We start from the raw sequence: 19,919 nt of genomic DNA, 5'->3' as shown, positions 1-19,919 counted from the left end.
GTACTGTAACCATTCTATTATTCTAAGATTATACTAGCAACTAAACTTCAGAAAAGTAACCAATAGCTTTGAAGCATTTTTGGATCTCTTAAGTATAGATAAGGTGCTACGTAAATGCAAGTTCTTGTTTTCTTGTTGTAGTCTCTTTCCAAGAATGAAAATTTGGCATTAAATAGAATAAGCTCGTCTGACTCATTAGTCAAAAGCAACCCTCTATAAGAAAAGAGTAGCATTACTCTGAATAAAAACTAGTTCAGCTGAACTACACTTTTCATCAGTCATAAACAGATTGAGATTTAGATTTTACCACCCCCACCCCTCCCCCCAACTAAAGAAAGCAACCTCAAGTCCTTGACAGGCAAGCAATCCAGTAGAGCAAGCAAGGGCTTGAGTACAGACCGTGGTTTAAATATCCACGTTTCTGCCAATATACAAAGTGCTATAAGCAAAGGGTGAGCATGTTAAGCACCAGCAATGCACAAAAACAGCCAGTACAATGGGCTGAAGGACTACTGCTCCTCTATTTTCAATATGACTCATGTACAAAACTTCCCCAGAAAATGGATAACTACTGGCAACCAAAAAGCAAGACTTAAGTAAAAAAAAATCAACCAATTTCCTACACACAAAGCAGTTACTCTCTTATTCTCTGGAAAATAGTAACATGATATCATAACTGCTTCATCACCCGGAAAGAAGCATCAGGCTACTCAAGCTGGTAGGAGCCATGACTTACATTTATATAGCACTTTTCATGACCTTTGTGAACTATCTTGAGACATTCAAATAAATTGCAATGAACTGTAGTTGTAATGTAGGAAATATATGGATGTTGATTTGCACACAGCAAGGTCCCAAAAGGAGCTAGGAGATAATGACCAGATAAATCTATATTAGTCATGTTGGTTGAGGGGGTAAATGTTGGCCTGGACATCTGGAAGAACTCACCTGTTCTTCTTCCTATAATGCTGTTGGAACTTTCACATTCAATTAAGGCAGCAGACAGAGCCTCAGTTTAACAGCTCATCTGAAAGAAGGCACCGCCATTCATGCAGCCCTCCCTCAGTGCTGCACTAAGTGTCAGCCTAGATTATCTGCTCAGGTCCCTGCAGTAGTTCAAAAGTAGCATTCTACTACTGAGCCACAGCAGACACCCAAAGGCTATTAGTTTCAGCCAGCGCTGCGTTCGGTTTAAACATAATTTACAGTGAAAAGAGACTAAAAGAGAGAGCTCAAATTTGAGCTTTCACCAAAGCCTAGAAATCTACCCCACTGATGAGTTTCTGATGAGACTGACAAAGATCACTACATATGGAAAAGAGGAGCCAGATATCAGCTGAATGGAAACAAAATCCCTGATGTCATCATGTTTGAAGTAGCTACTGGAGAACATGGGATGAGTATAAAAACTGCCCAACAACTTAGCTGAAAATTCTGATTAGTATTATCAAACAGGTAAGCAGACCTCCTCAATTCCAGACCCAGGTGGTAAGCAGTACCAGGAGGAATGAGGAGTCCCAGGAAGTGTGTGTGTTTGTGTGTGTGTGCATGTGTGTTTGTGTGTTATTTCTTTTAAAGTAAAAGTAAGGTCTTTAGTTTGGGTTTAGATCTCTAGTCTTTTTTTTCCCTCTTTTTCTTAAAGATAGCTTGTTAAGTATAAGATCAATACTGGTGTGTATAAAAAATATAAAGTGTAAAGAGTAGGGATACTAGTGTAATTAATTAATACATTTAATAAAATACAATGGCAATGGCAGGACAGCTGATGTGCTGCTACTGCAGCACATGGGAGCTGCTGGACACCAAGGTGATCCAGAGTGAACACACCTGTACCAAGTGTTTGCAGCTCGAGGAACTTCTGGTCCGAGTTAAGGAGTAGGGGCCCAAGGTGCAGACATTGCACCACATCAGGGACGGAGAAAACTACCTGGACGCTTTACTCCAGGAGGTGATCACACCCCTCAGATTAGGTAATTCAAATTTGGTCTGTGATCAGAGACAGGAGGGTGTGACTGCAGGCGAGGCAGGTTTGGGGGGCCCAAGAGGTAGCGTTTGAGAAGCCTCGGCCACTGCAATTGTCCAACATTTACAAGGTTCTTACAAGCTGTGTGGATGAGAGCGGAGACTGCAGGGAGGATGAGAGAACTGACCATGACACCGTGGTACAGAGAGCCATTCAAGTGGGGGGAGGAAAAGGGAACATAGTAGTGATAGAGGACATTATAATTAGGGGGATAGATACTGTCCAAGAGCTCCAGGGACTAAGTGCAGAAAGGGAAATAGTTATCCAGTTATCAGCCAAGAGCATGAGTCCCGAAGACTGTGTTGCCTACCCGGTGCCAGGGTTAAGGACATTTCCTCAGGGCTAGAGAGCAACTTGGAGTGGGAGGGGAGGAATCCAGTTGGCGTCATTCATGTTGGTATCAACGACATTCATAGGACTAGAAAGGAGATTCTGCTGAAAGAATTTGAACAGTTAGGAGCTAAATTAAAAAACAGAACCTCCAAGGTAACAATCTCGGGAATACTACCTGGGCCATGGGCAAACTGGCATAGGGTAAAGAGAGTCAAGGAGTTAAAGGTGTGGTTCAGAGATTGGTGTGTGAGGAATAGGTTTTAGATCATGGGGCACTAGCACCAGTACTGGGGTAGAAGGGAGCTGTTCCAGTGGGACAGGCTTCACTTGAGCTGTGCAGGGACTAGTATCCTGGTGAATCGAATAACTAGGGCTGTAGAGAGGGCTTTAAACTAGATGCGGAGAGGGGGGTTTTGGAAAGGAGATATATAGGCTTACATGGCAACCTTGCAGGCAGCTATTTAGATAATGATACCCAGAATGGGACAGGAAGGGACAGAATATACAACCATAAAAAAAAGCACAAAATAGAGTCAAAGGAAGAAAAAATGGTAAAAAGGCAAAATTAATGGCCCTTTAATTAAATGTACCTAGTATTCAGAACAAAATAAATGAATTAATGGTACAAATAGAGGTTAATAGATATGATCTTATAGCCAATACAGAGATGTGGTTACAAGGAGATCAAAGCTGGGAGGCAATATTCAGGGGTGCGAGACTTTTCAAAAGGACAGGTAGGAAGGAAAGGGTGGTGGGGTAGCCTTGTTAGAGTAAGATGGAATAAGTACGATAGCAAGTAAGGATCTTGGATCGGAAGGTGTAGAATCAATATGGGTGGAGGTAAGAAGTAACATGAGGAAGATGACACTGATTGGAATAGTCTATAGGCCCTGTGACAGTAGCTATACTGTAGGACAGAGAATAAATCAGGAGATAATGAGGGCATGTAAAAAAGGCAGTACATTAATCATGGATGACTTTAATCTTCATGTAGATTGGGAAAATCAAATTGGCAGGAGGTAGACACAAGCAAGAATTCATAGAGAGTATTCAGGATAGTTTCCTAAAACAATATGTTGTGAATTCAACCAGGGAATAGGCTATTTTGGATCCGGTAATGTGTAGTGAGGCAGGTTTAATAAATGACCTCAGAGTAAAGGATCCCTTAGGAAACAGTGACCATAATGTGGTAGAATTTAGCATTCAGTTTGAGAGTGAGAAACTTGGTCGGAAACAACTGTGCTACACTTAAATAAAGGTAATTACAATGGAATGAAGGTAGAGTTGGCTGGAATGGACTGGGAAAGGAGGTTAGCAGAAAAGACAGTTGATGAACAATAGCAGATGTTTAAGCAAATAGTTAATGATTCTCAATAAATATATATCCCAGTGAGGAAGAAGGATTCAAGGAAGGGGATAAACCAACCATGGTTAACCAAGGAAGTTAAGGACAGTATTAAATTGAAAGAAAAAACATACCACTAATCTTTGCCACATTGTAAGCCAGAGGACTGGGAAAGTTTTCAAAACCAACAAAAGATGACAAAAAAAATAAAGAGGGAGAAAATAAACTTAGAGGGTAAACTAGCAACTAATATAAATACAAATAGTAAGAGCTTCTTTAAATATATAAAAAGGAAGAGAGGCCAAAGTGAACATTGGCCCCTTAGAGAATGAAGCTGGGGAAATAATAATGGGGAACGAGGAAATGGCAGAGGAGTTAAATAAATACTGTGCTTCAGTCTTCACGGTAGAAGGTACTAATAGCATTCTAAATAATCAAGGGGCAAAAGGTGGCAGCAGTGAGTAGGACCTAAAGGGAGAATGGGAAATGGTGAGCAGTGCCGAGAGGGAGACGTGGGAGGCAGTGAGCAGTGCGGGGTGGTGGACAATGGGATGCTGAGCAGTGTCGGGGGCTGGGGGAGTGAGCAATGCTGTGTTTGTGCTTCAGTTTTTTGACACACCATCTGACTTTACTTAGAGCTGCGCTCCTGAGCACCTGTTGGGTGCAGCTCTGAGTAAATCAGTGTAAAAACCAGGTAAATATAGGACAAACTGCCTAAGTTTGCATGCTTCCAGGTCCCAAGGGTTCCCACAGAGTCATTTCTGACATATCCAAATTTCCTGATTCCTGGTTTAACTGGCATAAGTCAGCTCCCGGGAACATCCAATGCCTTGCAACTTTCAATAGCAGCCAAGATCAGAGCGTTCATTGTTATTGGGATTGAAAGATCTTGGCCATATGGGGCTGTGTTTTATGCTCGCCCACCGGTGGGTTTGAAGGTGAAGGAGGGGGGCACGTAAAGTCCAGCAGGTGGCCTTCCTGCTGCTACCCACCCACTCCCAACCTGTCTGTAAGTTTATGAGGGGGGGGGGGGTAAAAGAGCCAGGTGACCCTCTTCTGTGGGCCCCCTGGGTTCTTCAGAGGCACCCCTGACGAGGTCTTCCCCACCTCCACCCCCTCCCTTAAAACTCCTCTCCCCACCTCCACCCCTGTTGACCCCTGATCCTGGACATATCTGGGACTCCTCAGCATGGCAGGGCTGCTTGGAGTCCCAGCAGTTGCCAGCATTCCCACTGGTGCTGGTGTACCCACAGAGCTGCCAGCTATCCAAATGGCCAGCAGCACTCTATGGCTGGATTTGCTCACAAGATAGGGCTGGAAGTTTTGCCTTAAAGCAATTAACTCTGCTCCCCACCCACCCTTTAGAGCACAGGGGGAGGTGGAGACTGCAGAGCCCTATAAAATTCAATTCAGGCTCAGCCTGAATTGTTGAAACTACCGAAAGTAAAATGCTTGCTGGCTTTTTGACAACATTGCAAGGATTCGAATCAGGAATTAAAGCAGCGATACTAGCTCAAGCATTGAAATTATAAGTCACAATAGGCCACACATTGACAAATATTAAAAGAACATTTTGTGCAGCCTTCATCTGCCAGCACATTCATGCAAAATTAACTTTGCTAAGGCATTTGGTTAACCTGATTAATACTTCCTAAGCATCCACTGGCATTTCACCCATTCATTTTGATTCTTACACACAATTGTTCCTTGTTCTTCAAAGTATATTTTTCTACCCTATGCTAGCACATTGGGTTAATTATGGCTGTGCATATTTTGGGACACCTTGTGTCTTGCCCTATAAATTGCTCCTACTACTAAGGAGCTGTAAAATGCAATGACTTTCAGAAAGCAGAATACAATTATGTAGATGCAGAGGAACAAATCTGCAAGGAAATTACAGAGAGGCGCAAGAATTTTAGAGTATTTATAATGGGGGACTTTAATTATCCAAATACAGACTGGGATGATAGTAATGTAAAGGACAGAAAGGGGCAAGCATTCCTACAGTGTGTTCAGGAAAGTTTTCTACAGCAGTATGAGAAAGGAAGCACTGCTCGACCTACTTGGGAATGAGGTAGGCCAAATGGATCAAGTGTCAGTAGGGGAACATTTAGGGGACAGTGTTCATTGTATCATAAGGTTTAGGCTGGTTATGAAAAGGGACAAACAACAATCCAGAGTAAGAATAATTAACTGGGGGAAAGACAACTTCAATGTGTGTAAAAATGAGTCACAGGCAGATCAACTGGAATCAAAGACTGGCAGCAAAAATTCTAGCTGAGCAGTGGGCTACCTTTAAAGGAGATGGTTTGGCACAACCATGGTATATTCCCATGAAAGGGAAAAGTACTGAAGAAAAAGTGTGCTTAAGACAGGTGTCAGATGGATAATACAATCGAGAGCCAGGCAAATATAGAAGGTTCAGAGGGGAAGTGAAAAAACATAACAGAAGCAAAGAGAGAGTATGAAAAGAAATTGGCAGCGAACAAAAAGGGAATCCCAAAGTCTTCGATAGGGTAAGATGAGCATATAAATTAGGAGGAGTAGGCCCATCAAGCCTACTCCACCATTTAATAAGATACCACTCCCAATAACCTTTTACTCCCTTGCTTAACAAGAATCTACCTATCTCTGCCTTAAAAATATTCAGACTCTGCTTCCACCGCCTTTTCAGGGCATTTAAAATAGTGTTTTCCAGGATGCCATGATTATTCAAAAGGAAACTGTTTGTTGCTTGCAGAAGAAGAGTAAATGCAATTGTGACTGACATGATGCATGATGTATAAGTCATACAATGTTTTCAATAAAAATTGCTTCTTTTCATGCTTTCATAACACAAGTTTGTACCAACTACAATGGTAATGAGCTCCCAATTAGACATAACCTTCCGAGGGAAAATTTCTCCTCATTTTTTTCTTAAATAGGCGACCCCTAACTTATAAACAGTCACCCCTAGTTCTAGATTCTTCCACAAGAGGAAAAACCCTCTCCATAACCACCTTATCAAGATCCCTCAGGATCTTATCAATATAAACGATAAATATAAATAGTAAAATGGTGATAAGACAAGTGGGATCAATTAGGGACCAGTTGGAGGCAGGGGGAATAGCTGAAGTATTAAATTAACATTTTGCATCCGTCTTTCCCAAAGAAGGAAATGCTCCCAGGTCATGGTGAAAGAGGAGGTAATTCAGAATTTTGAGAGGTTTAAAATTGTTGAGGTAGTGGCATTGGATAAGCTGTCTGTACTTAAAGGTGATTAGGCACCAGGACCAGATGGGATGCATCCACGGATACTGAGGGGAGTGAGGGTCAAAATTATGGAGGCAAATGGCCATAATTTCCCAGTATTCCTTAGATTTGGGTGTACCAGAGGACTGGAGAATTGCAATGTTACACCATTGTTCTGAAAAGAGTGTAAAGATAAGCCCAACAACTACAGGCCAGTCAGTTTAACTTCAGTGGTGGGGAAGCTTCTAGAAAAAATAATTCAGGACAAAATTATTAGATACTTGAGCAAATGTGAGTTAATCTGGAATTTCTTGCCCGAAAGTGGAGGCAGGTTCAATCGAGGCATTCAAGAGGGAACCGATTATTATCTGAAAAAGGGAGAACGTACAGGGTTATGGGGAGAAAGCGAGAAATGGCACTAGGTGAATTATTCGTTTGGAGAACTGGCACAGACACATTAGGCCAAATGGCCTCTTACTGTGCTGTAACAATTCCATGATTATGTCTAATTGGGAGCTCATTACCACTGTAGTTGGTACCAACTTGTGTTATGAAAGCATGAAAAGAAGCAATTTTTATTGAAAACATTGTATGACTTATACATCATGCATCATGTCAGTCACAATTGCATTTACTCTTCTTCTGCAAGCAACAAACAGTTTCCTTTTGAATAATCATTGCATCCTGGAGAACACTATTTTAAATGCCCCATTCTGTATTTAAGAATTCCCAGAACAGTAGACATGAAGAATAGACAAAGCATTATTAATGCTAGTTTTTATGATAAATTCAAAACCCTATACTTTTATCAAGAAAAACTACAACAGGTCAAGACCTGATTAATGTGGATAGACTTCCAAAAATATTAGTGGACACATTCATGCACCTTTCACTCAAAATACCTACAATGGAGTATTAACACTCACTTACTTTGTCAGTTAAAGAAATAATAAAAAGCTTCAACTTGTCCTCTAGCTCAGACTATTGTCCCTACAAACCCCAACTTTGATTCCAGTTATTTCCCCTGGCGGTTGAATACTTTAATTTCCCATTAATAAGCATCTCGAAAGAGCCAGCATGTCTGGCCAATTTGAGAGCATCTCATTTCAGGAGTAGCAGTCTACGGCAAATATAAATGTGTACACAATGTACCTCAATTAATTTCTAAAAAGCAATGAAAACTACACACTGCAGGGTGCTGTGGCGGGAGGAAGAAAAGGGAAGAAACTTAATGTTTCAAATATTATTGACAAGTGCAGTTTAAAGGGAAACCGCGAGTTACCAATGGCACATAATATTTGGTAAAACAGATTTGTAAAAAGTACATCAAAATATATTACATCTACAACAGGAACTGCCTTTAGTGGTCCCTCATTCAAGTTCCCTATCAAATTAGATGAATTCCAGCATGTTTTGTTTTCTTCCTAAATGTCTGCTTTCTTGCTTTCTTCGCAAACTCCTTTTAGTCCTTCAATTTTGAACCATCATACCACAGAAGTGCAAAACCTTGCTGTATTGGTTTAGAAAGCAGCTTCACAGAACTCCAAAAACAATTGCTGCACTATAAATACATTAAGTTGTGTATGTCGTTCTGCACAAAGACAATTTATACATATTTGTAGGTGAGCTTAATTTCATCACGACAGCAATTGCTCTACTTTGAGTGCAGCTCCAATCAAGCAGTTGTACAGAAGGTGCAGAGTTGACCTTAGCCAAGGCCACCAATTTCTTTTTCTTTTTAATTTGTAATTTATGAAAAAGGACAAAATTGCAAATAATAGTGCCAAAAATACCAATAAAAATTCCAGGAAATGTAACTCACGTGTCATAAAAAACAGTATTTGAATTGCTATAAAGCAAAGAACCTAATTATAAACAGCTGAATTCCAGAATGTGATCCCAAAATACTGGTAAAAGATCCAGCACAATAAAAATGAAACATGTTCAGTCATTCCAAATCTGTAGTTTTTGCTATAGTTTAAAATCCACCTGTCTCCAAACTGAAGAAAGCAGAGGTGTTACTTCAAAAAGAATAGGCAGTTATTCAGCCTCCAATCCATCAGCAAATTTGTCAGCACCACTTTCAGAATATAATGAACCTGAAATGGGGAGCAGGATACCCCATCAAGAAGGCAGGATATGATCTATATTATTTTGATCTTTAGGTTAAGTCCAAATACATCCATTTACTGTAAAAGCTCTGCTGATTGCATTTACTCCAAATGACTCGTGTATAGCTAGGAACCAGTTTCAACACTACAAAACACATCTCAAGATAGCTTCATTCTAATTCTCTGTAAAACAATATATGAAACATGATACTGCTCTCAGAGACACTGAAGTACTGAGGGAACGTTGCATTTTTGGAACCACCATCATTCAGATAAGATGTTAAAAACAAGGCCCCTTCTGATTGTTTTGTTAAAGGTTCCATGGCACTATTATGAAAAGTAAGGAGTTCTGTCAGTGCCCGAGTCATTGAAAATTCTTCCCTCAATAATCGCTTATGTTAATTAACCATTCATTCCATTTCTGATTGCGGGATCCTGGGACAGTAATGCAAATCAGGTGTCAGCAAATTGGCTGCTCATTTTACACTCAGCCTGACTGCAATAAAGAAAATTGGGCAGAGGGTAAAATGGGCTCCCAATGCCTCCCCTGTTTTGCCCTACTAAGCGGTAAGCACACTTCCATACATCTTCAGAGCTAATCATTGTACACAATGGGATGTTTGAAAGTAGTGATTACTAAATCAATCCTTTAAATTCCAATTCCACCCAATATTGTTCACCAGAAAATAGATGAAACTTGAAATAAAGCCCTCAAAGAGCAAATTTCAGATCCATAAGTTCTATACTTTGGACATTCTAGTAATTCCATCTCAGGAATAAGCTTCAGAGCAAGAATAGCTCAGACACGAGAAAAAACAGATTTGTAGTTGTATGTGCCCTTGCTAAAGGAGCTAGTTATCTTAGCATGCACCCAGCCTGCGAAATACGCAAAAATATAATTATGGTTATGCAGCAGCCCCACTGAACACCATGCAGCTTGCGATAAATCAAGAGCAAATTCCATCTGTCCAACAGAAAATATAATTCTTCTGTTGGATAGATAATTGGCTTTTAGCTGGACACTTTGTTCCTGAAAAAGCCTGTAGACCACCAATATATAATAACACATGATGCATCCATGTGATTTGATAATGACAAAGAACATGCATTAATTAAAAACAATGCATACACCTTCCAATCTTTGTCATAAATACAGGCAATGTAATGACCGATTTCAGATTAATAGGGCGTCTGGTGCACCCAAATATCGTGGAGTAGAAGAGAACAGAAAGGAGATGGGGGAATAGAAGGGACTAGTCATCCAAGGCTATTTCGACTGGCTCAAATCAGAGGATTTTGCTTTATTTGAAAGTAATTTTGGAAGTACTGCTCACAATGTGCATACCCTCATTCTCTATTTTATCATCCAAATAACCAGCATATGAAATCAGAAAATGTCTTAAAATGTTAACTAGAGAAGCAGAGATGCCAGATCTGAGTACTTCCAGCATTTCTGCTCTTATTTCATATTTCCATCATCTGCCATACTTTGCACTTGTTTACCTTCTCAGAATTAACCACTGAATACCTCTGTTCTCTTTAGCATGACATATATACACCAACTAGCTGAGCAACGCATACAGAAGTGTTTAATTTTGAACACAAGACAAAGCTGGTGGATCACAACCAATACATTAGCCCTTTTCTCTCTCACAGATGCTGAGTCACCCCCTGTGCATTTCAGAATTTTTTACTGCAGCAGAATTGAGACTCATTTTATTCAATGTATACATAGCAACATGATACAGGTATTCAACTGAATAAGCAAACTCCTGATAAACACCAAGACTGAAAGGCATTCTCTATCCAAAGGCCTTGAATATAATTCCATGTGGTCTATTTTTTTTAAGTAGGGAAAATGAAGTAGATAGGGAGGCAAACTGCTTTAATTCAGTCTATCAGTAGAAATTCTGTTTGCATATTCGTATGTAAACTCCCAATGATTTTAGTGCCATGTAAAACTTAAAGTCTGTTACCCAATAATTAGAGAGAAACATCCCAAACTTGTGCTATTGCTCCTCTGTTATAATCCTGGCACATCCCCCCGCCAGGAACATTATCTTCTGTAATGAATTGAGAGCTTAGCTCAATACTACAAGCTTCCCTTTCAATCAATGGAATAAAAATAAAACGGCAAATTACGTTTTGCAGTCTATACTTAACTGTAGACCCATACTTTCAGATTCATGTAATTTGCTTTAACATTTTCATGTAAAAAAAAAATCAAACAGTTAATTACTTCAGGGAAAGAGGAAAAAAAACAAGTGCAGCCCACAAAACAGAAATGGACATCACTCAGCAATGAAAAATGCCCATTCATGAGAATAAGATGGGAACAGCTTACAACAATATACACAATCAAATGGAAGTACCAGACCCAAACAATTGTTGGACATTATAGAAGATCAAGTGTGAATAAGTAGAAAGTAGGCTAGAATTGACTATAAAAGCGGAGCTATCTAAATGCTACAACAGGATGAACATTCACTGCAGAAGCATCAAGATGAGCAACTGGATAAATTAGGCAGAAGAAAACTCAAAACAAGGTTACAATTTGACGGAGAGGTATGAATATTGCAAGAACAAATCTTTCATGAAATAGTCCAAGGCAAAGAAAAGTCATTCAGAAACGTAGCTTTCTCAACCAACAAATGACTTACAATAAGCCAGTGGCATAGTGCATTAACACCATAGATATCCTCGGTGTAATTCCACAAACCGAAAGCTCTTGAGCTGTAAGATGTCAACTGGAATAAGACACTAATGAAATGAGTCTTTGCTGAAAGATAGGGAAACAATCTTGGACTGCCCAAGAGTACAGCACTGAGACAAAATGGCTTGATTCTACAAGACCACACAGGTAAATGAGATTTTGCTGTAATTAAATCTAGAGTAGCACAGAATCACAGAATTGTTACAGTGCAGGTGGAGGCCATTTGGACCATTGTGTCTGCACCAGTTCTCCGAATAAGCAACTCACCTACTGCCATTCCCCCACCTTCTCCCCATAACCCTGCACATTCTTCCTTTTCAGAAAATATCATTCCCTTTTCAGTGCCTTGATTGAACCTGCCTCTACCACACACACAGGCAGTGCAGTCAAGACCTTAATTACTTGCTACATGAAAACATTTCTCCCCATGTCACATTTGCTTCTTTTACCAATTGCTTTAAATCTGTGCCCTCTCACAAATGGGAGCAGATTCTCTATCATGATCTTGCCATATTTTTATCAAATTTCCCCTTAACCTTCTCTTCTCCAACTATCATCGTAACTGAAGTTCCTCAGCCCTGGAACCATTCTCTGCACTCTCTCCAATGTCTTCATATCATTCCTAAAGTGCAGCCCCAGAAATGAATGCAATATTCCAGCTGAGGCCGAACTAACTAGTGTCTTATACAAGTTCAACATAACCTCCTTGCTCTTGTACTCTATGCCCCTATTAATAGAGCCTAGGATACTGTATGCTTTATTAACCGCACCGTCTTGGAGGAGATGGTAGCATAGAGTTCATGTCACTGGACTAGTAATCCAAAGGCCCAAGCTATGCTCTGGGGTCATGTGTTCAAATTCTCCATGGCAGCTGGTGGAATTTGAATTCAATTAATAAATCTGGAATGGAATTGAAAGCTAGTCTCAGTAATGAAACTATCAATCATCGATTGTTGTAAAGAGCCATCTAGTTCACTAATGTCCTTTGAGGGAGGGAATCTGCCACCTTTACCGAGTCTGGTCTGGCCTACATGTGACTCCAGACCCACATCAATGTGGCTGACTCTCAAATGCCCTCTGAAATGGCCTAGAAAGCCATTCAGTCCAAGGGCAATTAGGGATGGGAAACAAATGCTGGCCTTGCTAGTGACATCCACATCCCAAAAATGAATAAACCTGTCCTGCCACCTTCAATGGCTTACACATATATATGCCCAGATCCCTCTACTCCTGCACCCCCTTTCAAATTGTACATTTTATTTTATACTTTCTCCATGTTCTTCCTACTAAAATGAATCACTTCCCATTTCTCCCCATTGAATTTCATCTGCCACTTGTCCAACAATTTGTCTTTGTGAAGTTGTATTCCATCCTCCCTACAGTTTATGATGCTTCAGGTTTCACATCATCTGCCATCAATACCTCATCATATTACCTAGAATGTAAAATAATCTACAAAGGTTGCCCATTCAAATCTACAAAACTCAGGAAACAAAAAGATTAAGAACAGTTTAAGAATAAGGTGCGCCTTGGGAAGCTGAAGAGGGTAATGGTGAAGTATAAAATAATAGAATTATGGATAGAGCTCAGTAACGTTGGAGGTGAGGTAGCTGGGAGGGGGCAGATATGTTATGGATTGAACATGGGGTTTGAAGCTCAACTCATGTTTAAAGCTGCACAGTGATTAATTGAACCCAAGTGAATACCAAGGGGTGAGGATGGTGTTGGGGCAATGGTACAGATTTGGAAACTTCAGTTTTCCCTATATTCAACTTGAGAAATTTATGGCTTACTGTCAGATAGGCAATATGTCAACACAGGGTGGTTCTTGAAGAAGGTGGCCATGATAAGGCAGACTTACTTTTTTTCAAAAAGACTGGAAATATTTTTAATGTTTTTATGAGCCAGAAATTGAGATTACAGCAGTGGCAGGCCTTGTGTAAAGATGAAAAAAAATAATTCATTTAGAATAATTGCATTACCAAACCACATTTATTCTTTGGCCAATTATAGGTTTCACTTACTTTCAGTTGTTTCCTTTTGTCTAGTATGGTCAAAGAATTCCCTCAACCGCAGCAAAACTGAAAAATTTATAATCTCCCATCTCATGGCAAGATGCAATCCCCTCATCAAGCTAAAAGACCTTGAATATCTTGGTGTCAGGCAATAGATGACAGGCTTCGGTAGGTTGGGAAAGTAGGTTGATGAGTGCAAATGGCCTTTAAAATGGAGGTAATAGGAGAAGGAAATAAATAGTGGGAGCATAAGCCAACTGGCCAGGTTACAGAGCACAACACAAAGGGGATGAGGGATGGAGGGGAGGCGGGGGGGGGGGGGGGGGGGGGGGGGGGGTGGGGGGTAGTAGATAGCTCACAAACCAACATGCAAGGAAATGGAAAATTAACTGGATCTTGGAGACAAACAGCAGAGGGATTGAACAAGTCTGAAGAGATGATAATAAAGAAGGTTGGACTGAAAAGGGAGGACAGTTTAAGACACCTCAGCTGTGAGAAGAAACCGAGAGCTAAATTATTTACATTGAAGACAAAGCTCAGTAGACATTATTCAAAATTCTTAAAGAACAGATAAACTGAACATCAATAATACATTCAAGATTGACAAACAAGTAAAAGCTGAAGTTTGGGAAAGGCAAAAACATTAGATTTAACTACTTTGTGAAGAGTTAGGACAGACAGTAGAAACATACAATTCAGATAAAAAAAGAGCAATTAGATAAAAATTTAACGAATGGGCAACTGAGTGTATGTGGGACCTTTTCCTACATAAAACAAACAACAGGGTTATGGGGTTGTTTGGATAGAGGAAACTTCCCAAGCCTATCAACACACGATGCTCTTGAATAAGTCCTAGCTGACCGATTACACATCATTGGCCCAATTTGAGCAACAGCATTTATGCAGCAATATTTTAAGGGGCTTCATGAAGGAAAAGACGCCATGCAGAAATGGAAGAAAAACGGAAGAGATCACAAAAGGCACAGGTCTGAAAGTGGAGATAAGTAGCAGGTAGAGGGGTTTAGAAGGAGCATTTCAGAGACCACAACATAAAGGGTGAAGGACTTGCCATCTTAGACGCAATCATTGGGGCAGGAATGTATCAAAATATATGCATTATACCCTCCAGTCTGAAAGTGCCCCAGTATTCCTTGCCATCACCCCTGCCTCCGCAAATTTTTGAGAGTCCATAGAAGGATTTACAACCAGGGATAATTACAAGTATATGGTATATAAAATTAATAATCTACTGTACTAATCCATTGCCCATTGGTAACAAAATTCAGTACAAGATTAAATACAAGCGAATGGATTATTAAGTATTTTGGGGAATCACATATTCCATCATTTAATAAAAATGCAAATCTGTGTCAATTCTAGTGATTTATTATATTTCCACAGAGTGGATTAAACTATGGTCTATTCAACATTAAATAACCCATTTGGCATAGAACAGGGAAGCTTTACGACTATCTTGTTAGAACAAAACATGTCTGCTAAAACAAATGTCATAAAACTCATGGCATAGATAAACTTACGCTAGCCTTTTAACTGACCACTGTAGGACAAAGCTTGCACATGGATGCGAACAATCTTTAGACTCCAATACAAGGTCATAAGTGTAACTTATAAGAATACTGTTCAATAGGATTGAGGCTCACCAAACTTGTGATGATCCAGTCACCATATTTGCCACATGATACCAAATATATGCAATATTAATTAAATGTGCAATTCTCTGAAAACAAGTTTGAGACTTTAAACTATTAGTCAAGACCAATACACCAGTGCCAGAGCAACTTCAAAAGGGTTTTGCAATCCAACTGTTCCACAAACTAAGCCCACTGTACAAACTCTCAAAAAGGGTGGTGACAATCTGTTACCTGAAGTGTTCTGTTTCTGATAGTTTGCTTCAATTAATACAAATTTCTTCAAGTGAAAACTGTCTATTTTATCAGAATTTATATATTAGGAGACTCAGGAAGAGAAAAGAATCAAATTTCTTTGTATTGGCTTCTGTACTTATTACCCTTACCTTGCTTACATTCTATCACCAGCCATTTCCAAACAGTTCAGAAATGTAATGGCTCATGACCAACCTCCCATAATCTCTCATTTGAAGCCAAACAGTTAACTGGTTAATTCTCCATAGCAACACTTCTACCAAACAGAGTCCAACGGCCAACCAATCAGCACTCTCTTCTCATACAGTATAAAGCTGTTGTTTCCCCTGACATTGGTATTCTTGTGATGAGTGCAAGATGAAAAGCTTCAACAAAATGTCTTTTTTAGCAATAAACATTGGATTATTTTTCTCGTTTCATTGAGAAAATGACCATTCAGTATCCAGGTCACTAAAAACCCGAGCTATATTCAGGTTCAGGACTACATAAAGCCTGAACTATGCTCTGAAAAACAAAGTTGCAGTCTGACTGATATGTGACTTCTGTCTAAATTAGGGAAAACAAATAGCTGTCAGTGAGTGACAATCACAATCATACCCATCACTGTAACTTTTAACAACAGCATTGTGTGGCTCTAAGAATGAACAGCATCAATTCACCACGTCTGTGGCCAATTTGCTACATTTGGTGAGTGCATTGGACAACACTGCTCTAGTGCAACCTATATATTTAATTATAAATTGGAATCTCTATTAAAAGTAAATGTTTTAATGCACAGCTCCATCAGTTTACTAATGCAATTTCCATCCTCTGACAATAATTATCTAAACATTTATAAAATATCTGCACAACTGGTTTGTATTGTATTTGAAGCACTAATAGAAGGCATGGCAATACATATATCATTTTATTGCCCTGCTTCTCTATTTCTAATCATTGCTATGTTAAGTGGGCAACTGTCATGTAACGACTGTACTGTTTTAAATGGAGACAGGCAGGAATATCACTCTTGCAAACTTTCAGCAGCTCACTAAAAAAGGTAATGGCAGAGGTCTGGAAACAGCCAACCTACTATCATCTGACAAGAGTTCAGAATACAATCTAAAATTGCAGCAGGAAGAAAATTATGGGTGCACATCTTTTAGCCTCCCCTCAATCCAAAAAGAGGGAGCTTTTAAAAATATAAAGGGAATGTAAACCTATCTCCAGATCTGAAAATGAGTCTGCTCCTGCACACAGGTCAAACTTTGTGAAGTGGACTTATCTTCCATAGAGAAGTGGCACTCTCAATCAAACACACCTTCACTTTAACTCATCAAACCAGAACAAAATATCAGATACTACAGAAGCCTAGCAGTACAGAAATGCAGAAAGCCTAGATGAATATAGAAAGTGCAGGGATGAAATTGAAAACTTAATTAGGAAAACAGAGGCCATGAAAAAACATTGGCAAGTAAAATCAAGGAAAACCCAAATATATTTTACAAATAAAGAGCAACAGGTAATTAAGAAAAAGGCCTAATATGGGGTCAACAGGTAACCTTTATGTGGAGACTGAAGACGTGGACATGATTCTTAATGAATTCTTTGCATCTGTCTTCACAAAACAGGATGACGATACTAATGTAGATGAGTTGAACTACTGGATGGGATTATCAGGGAGAAGAAATACTAGGGGGGTTTAGCATCTTGGACAGTAGATAAATCAAGCCCAGGTGAAATATATCCCTGGCAGTTCAAAGAAGCAGGGGAGGAAATAGCAGAGGCTCTGACTGCCATTTTCAAATCATCACTGGCTATAAGTTTGGTGACTAAGGACTTGCAGCTGCTAATGTTGTACCATTATTTAAAAAGCAAGAAAGGAATAAACTAAGTAATTACAGGCCAGTCACTTAACCTCAGTGGTATGATGGACAGTATTGGTTGTCATTTAGAAAGGCACGGTATATTCAGGGCAGTCAGCGTGAATGTTAAATGAAGGTCTTGTCTGACTAGCTTGATTGAGTTTTTTGAGGAACTAACAAGAAGGGTCAATGAGATAGTTCATTTGATGTGGTTTACATGGACTTTAGGGAGGTTTTGGACAAGGTCCCACAAAGTAGACTGTTACAATATCAGAAATAACATTTTCAAATAATTCAGGTCCTCAAAATTCAAACAGGACAAACCAAAAGAGAAATAAATTTAAATAGAATTGAGCTGCTGGGTTTCTAGAAGAGGTATTGATATCTCGGCCTCGAGAGAGTAATTTTCCTAGTGTAAATGTGATCATTAGTATTATCGAAGTACCGGTTAAAGTGTTCGAGTTAAATTCGAAAGCGAATTTTCTTTTTCCATATTTTGCTAATTGCAACAGGACAGGATCGTCATCCAACATGCTGCATCACAGAATACTAATAAGACAGTTAGAAACATTTCTTCTGAACTTGTGAAATGTCTATCTCTAAGCAACTAACGCCAACACCTCGCATCAACAGCAAAATCTGCAAAATGCCCTTCACTAAAATCAGAAATCAATTTTACTACATATGGCCACCTTGCAAAACAACCAAGGGGTGTTTGGATCATATTTTAGGTACATCACTAACTACTACTACTGTGAAATCAGTAAGACACATTAAGCACACTGGTAAAGGGACGGCCTGACCACTTCATACAATAGGACGAGAAATATAAAGGCGGGCAAGACAAATTAACATTAGCTTTGGTTTTACACGTGTATAAATCCCCACACACTATGTACGGAGATAGAGGGCAATCTATTTCCTCAATGAGGAAGCCCGCCTAGGAATTGCCTTACACACCCCCCTCCACTGCCCTAGTGACGGATATTAGTATTACTAACTGCACATTGCACACAATGACTGCAAGACGATTAAAGAACGTATAAAGCAGTTAAAACATATTCGGTCAAATCACGATTCAGAACAGCAGACATTACCCCAGAGCTGTGCTACAAACTTTCACATCAGAAACACGAGCTTATTACAGTTGCCGGATTATTTCGTTCAATTAGAAAAAACCGTCTTACAGTCAATGCATCAAAATTTAAAATACAAGCAAAATTAAATGAAGGTGGAGAGGTGTGGAGTAGGGGAGGGAAGGTGAAGTCGCAAGTGTAGAAAGCACAAACCTGTGTGGAAGTGGCTCCCTTTCTCTCCCTCCGTGTGCGCGCGCGCATGCGCGCGGTGTGTCAACAGAACACGCGAGCCGCAGGCCGAACGAAGCAGAGAACCGGCGCGTTCCAATTCCCAGCTCGCACCTTCCACGGGTGGAACGTGACTGGCGGCGGAATTCCACTCGGAAGTTGGGCTTCCCTTGGTCAGAAGATGGCGAGGAGACAGCGGTGGGGGGGGGGGGGGGGGGGGGGGGGGGGGGGGGGGGGGGGGGGGGGGGGGGGGGGGGGGGGGGGGGGGGGGGGGGTGGGGGGGGGGGGGCGATGTGGACTGGCAGCGTCACGTGTCCGCCAGCGCGGACTGCGCAGCCCAACACCAGGAGACACTCCGCATGCGTCAAACATGCACCCTCCGGAGCAGCTGCTGAGTCGGCTCCCACTTGGCTGACTTGATAAAGTGACTTGCGTCACTGTCAGAGGTGGGCGATGTTTGCTTTTTCAAGTCCATTCTCAAGTGGGGTTAATATTTCACTCAGCCATCTTGCACGATTTCTTTTTTTAAAAAAGCAGGGGGTGCTGCGAGTACTCAGCAGGTCAGGCAGCAGCTATGAAGTGACAGAGTTCACGTTTCAGGTTGGGTGGATGACCTTCCAGCAGAGCCACGTTCAGATTCCCAGCATCCGCAGTTATTTTGTTTTTGCTTTATTAGCTCTTGCACAAACGCCGATTTGCCAGCGGGTCACGCCGTATCGGGTTTCCAGCAGATAGTGAAGGTCTCTTATTTTGACGAGGGGTTGAAAGTTATAATGAACAAGTGGAGTGTTTCAGCGCATAGATGAGTTGTTGGAGTTGCTGGAACTCTGACCGACTGAGGGAAAGGAAACAGCAGAGAGGGTCTGCCCTGTTTTGGGTGAAACAAAAGATGGCAATTGGAAATTGATTGTTGGAAACACCCCCAGAACTCAAGAGTCATATTTGACTCCAAACGTTAACTCCGTTTCTCTCTCCTTAGATGCTGACAGACCTGCTGAGAATTTCTAGCACTTTCTGCTTTTATTCCAAGGTCAATCTAGTTCAGTTTCTACATTTTGATAATTGCACATTGTTAACTAAGTATGGCAATGCATTT

The 19,919-nt window shown here is 40.4% G+C and overlaps 1 protein-coding gene across 3 annotated transcripts in view; it reads right to left on the bottom strand.

Moving 5' to 3' along the window:
• LOC121276203 (MAGUK p55 subfamily member 6-like) overlaps positions 1-19,009 on the bottom strand; it is a 141,236-nt gene extending 122,227 nt beyond the window's left edge. The window contains exon 1 of one of the 3 annotated variants that reach the window (XM_041184358.1): positions 18,809-19,009. Coding sequence is in view for 1 of the 3 variants with exons in the window: in XM_041184349.1 (XP_041040283.1) it covers positions 13,781-13,886 (106 nt within the window). In the remaining 2 variants the exon portion in view is untranslated. Of the gene's footprint in view, positions 1-13,780; positions 13,890-18,808 lie in introns of those variants that run through there. The other 2 variants (XM_041184350.1, XM_041184349.1) reach the window with 2 other exon arrangements.
• Positions 19,010-19,919: the final 910 nt, after the last annotated feature.

Source organism: Carcharodon carcharias, chromosome 3 (genome assembly GCF_017639515.1).
Source record: "Carcharodon carcharias isolate sCarCar2 chromosome 3, sCarCar2.pri, whole genome shotgun sequence".
NCBI lineage: Eukaryota > Metazoa > Chordata > Chondrichthyes > Lamniformes > Lamnidae > Carcharodon > Carcharodon carcharias.
This window is presented reverse-complemented; position numbering and strand designations above follow the sequence as displayed.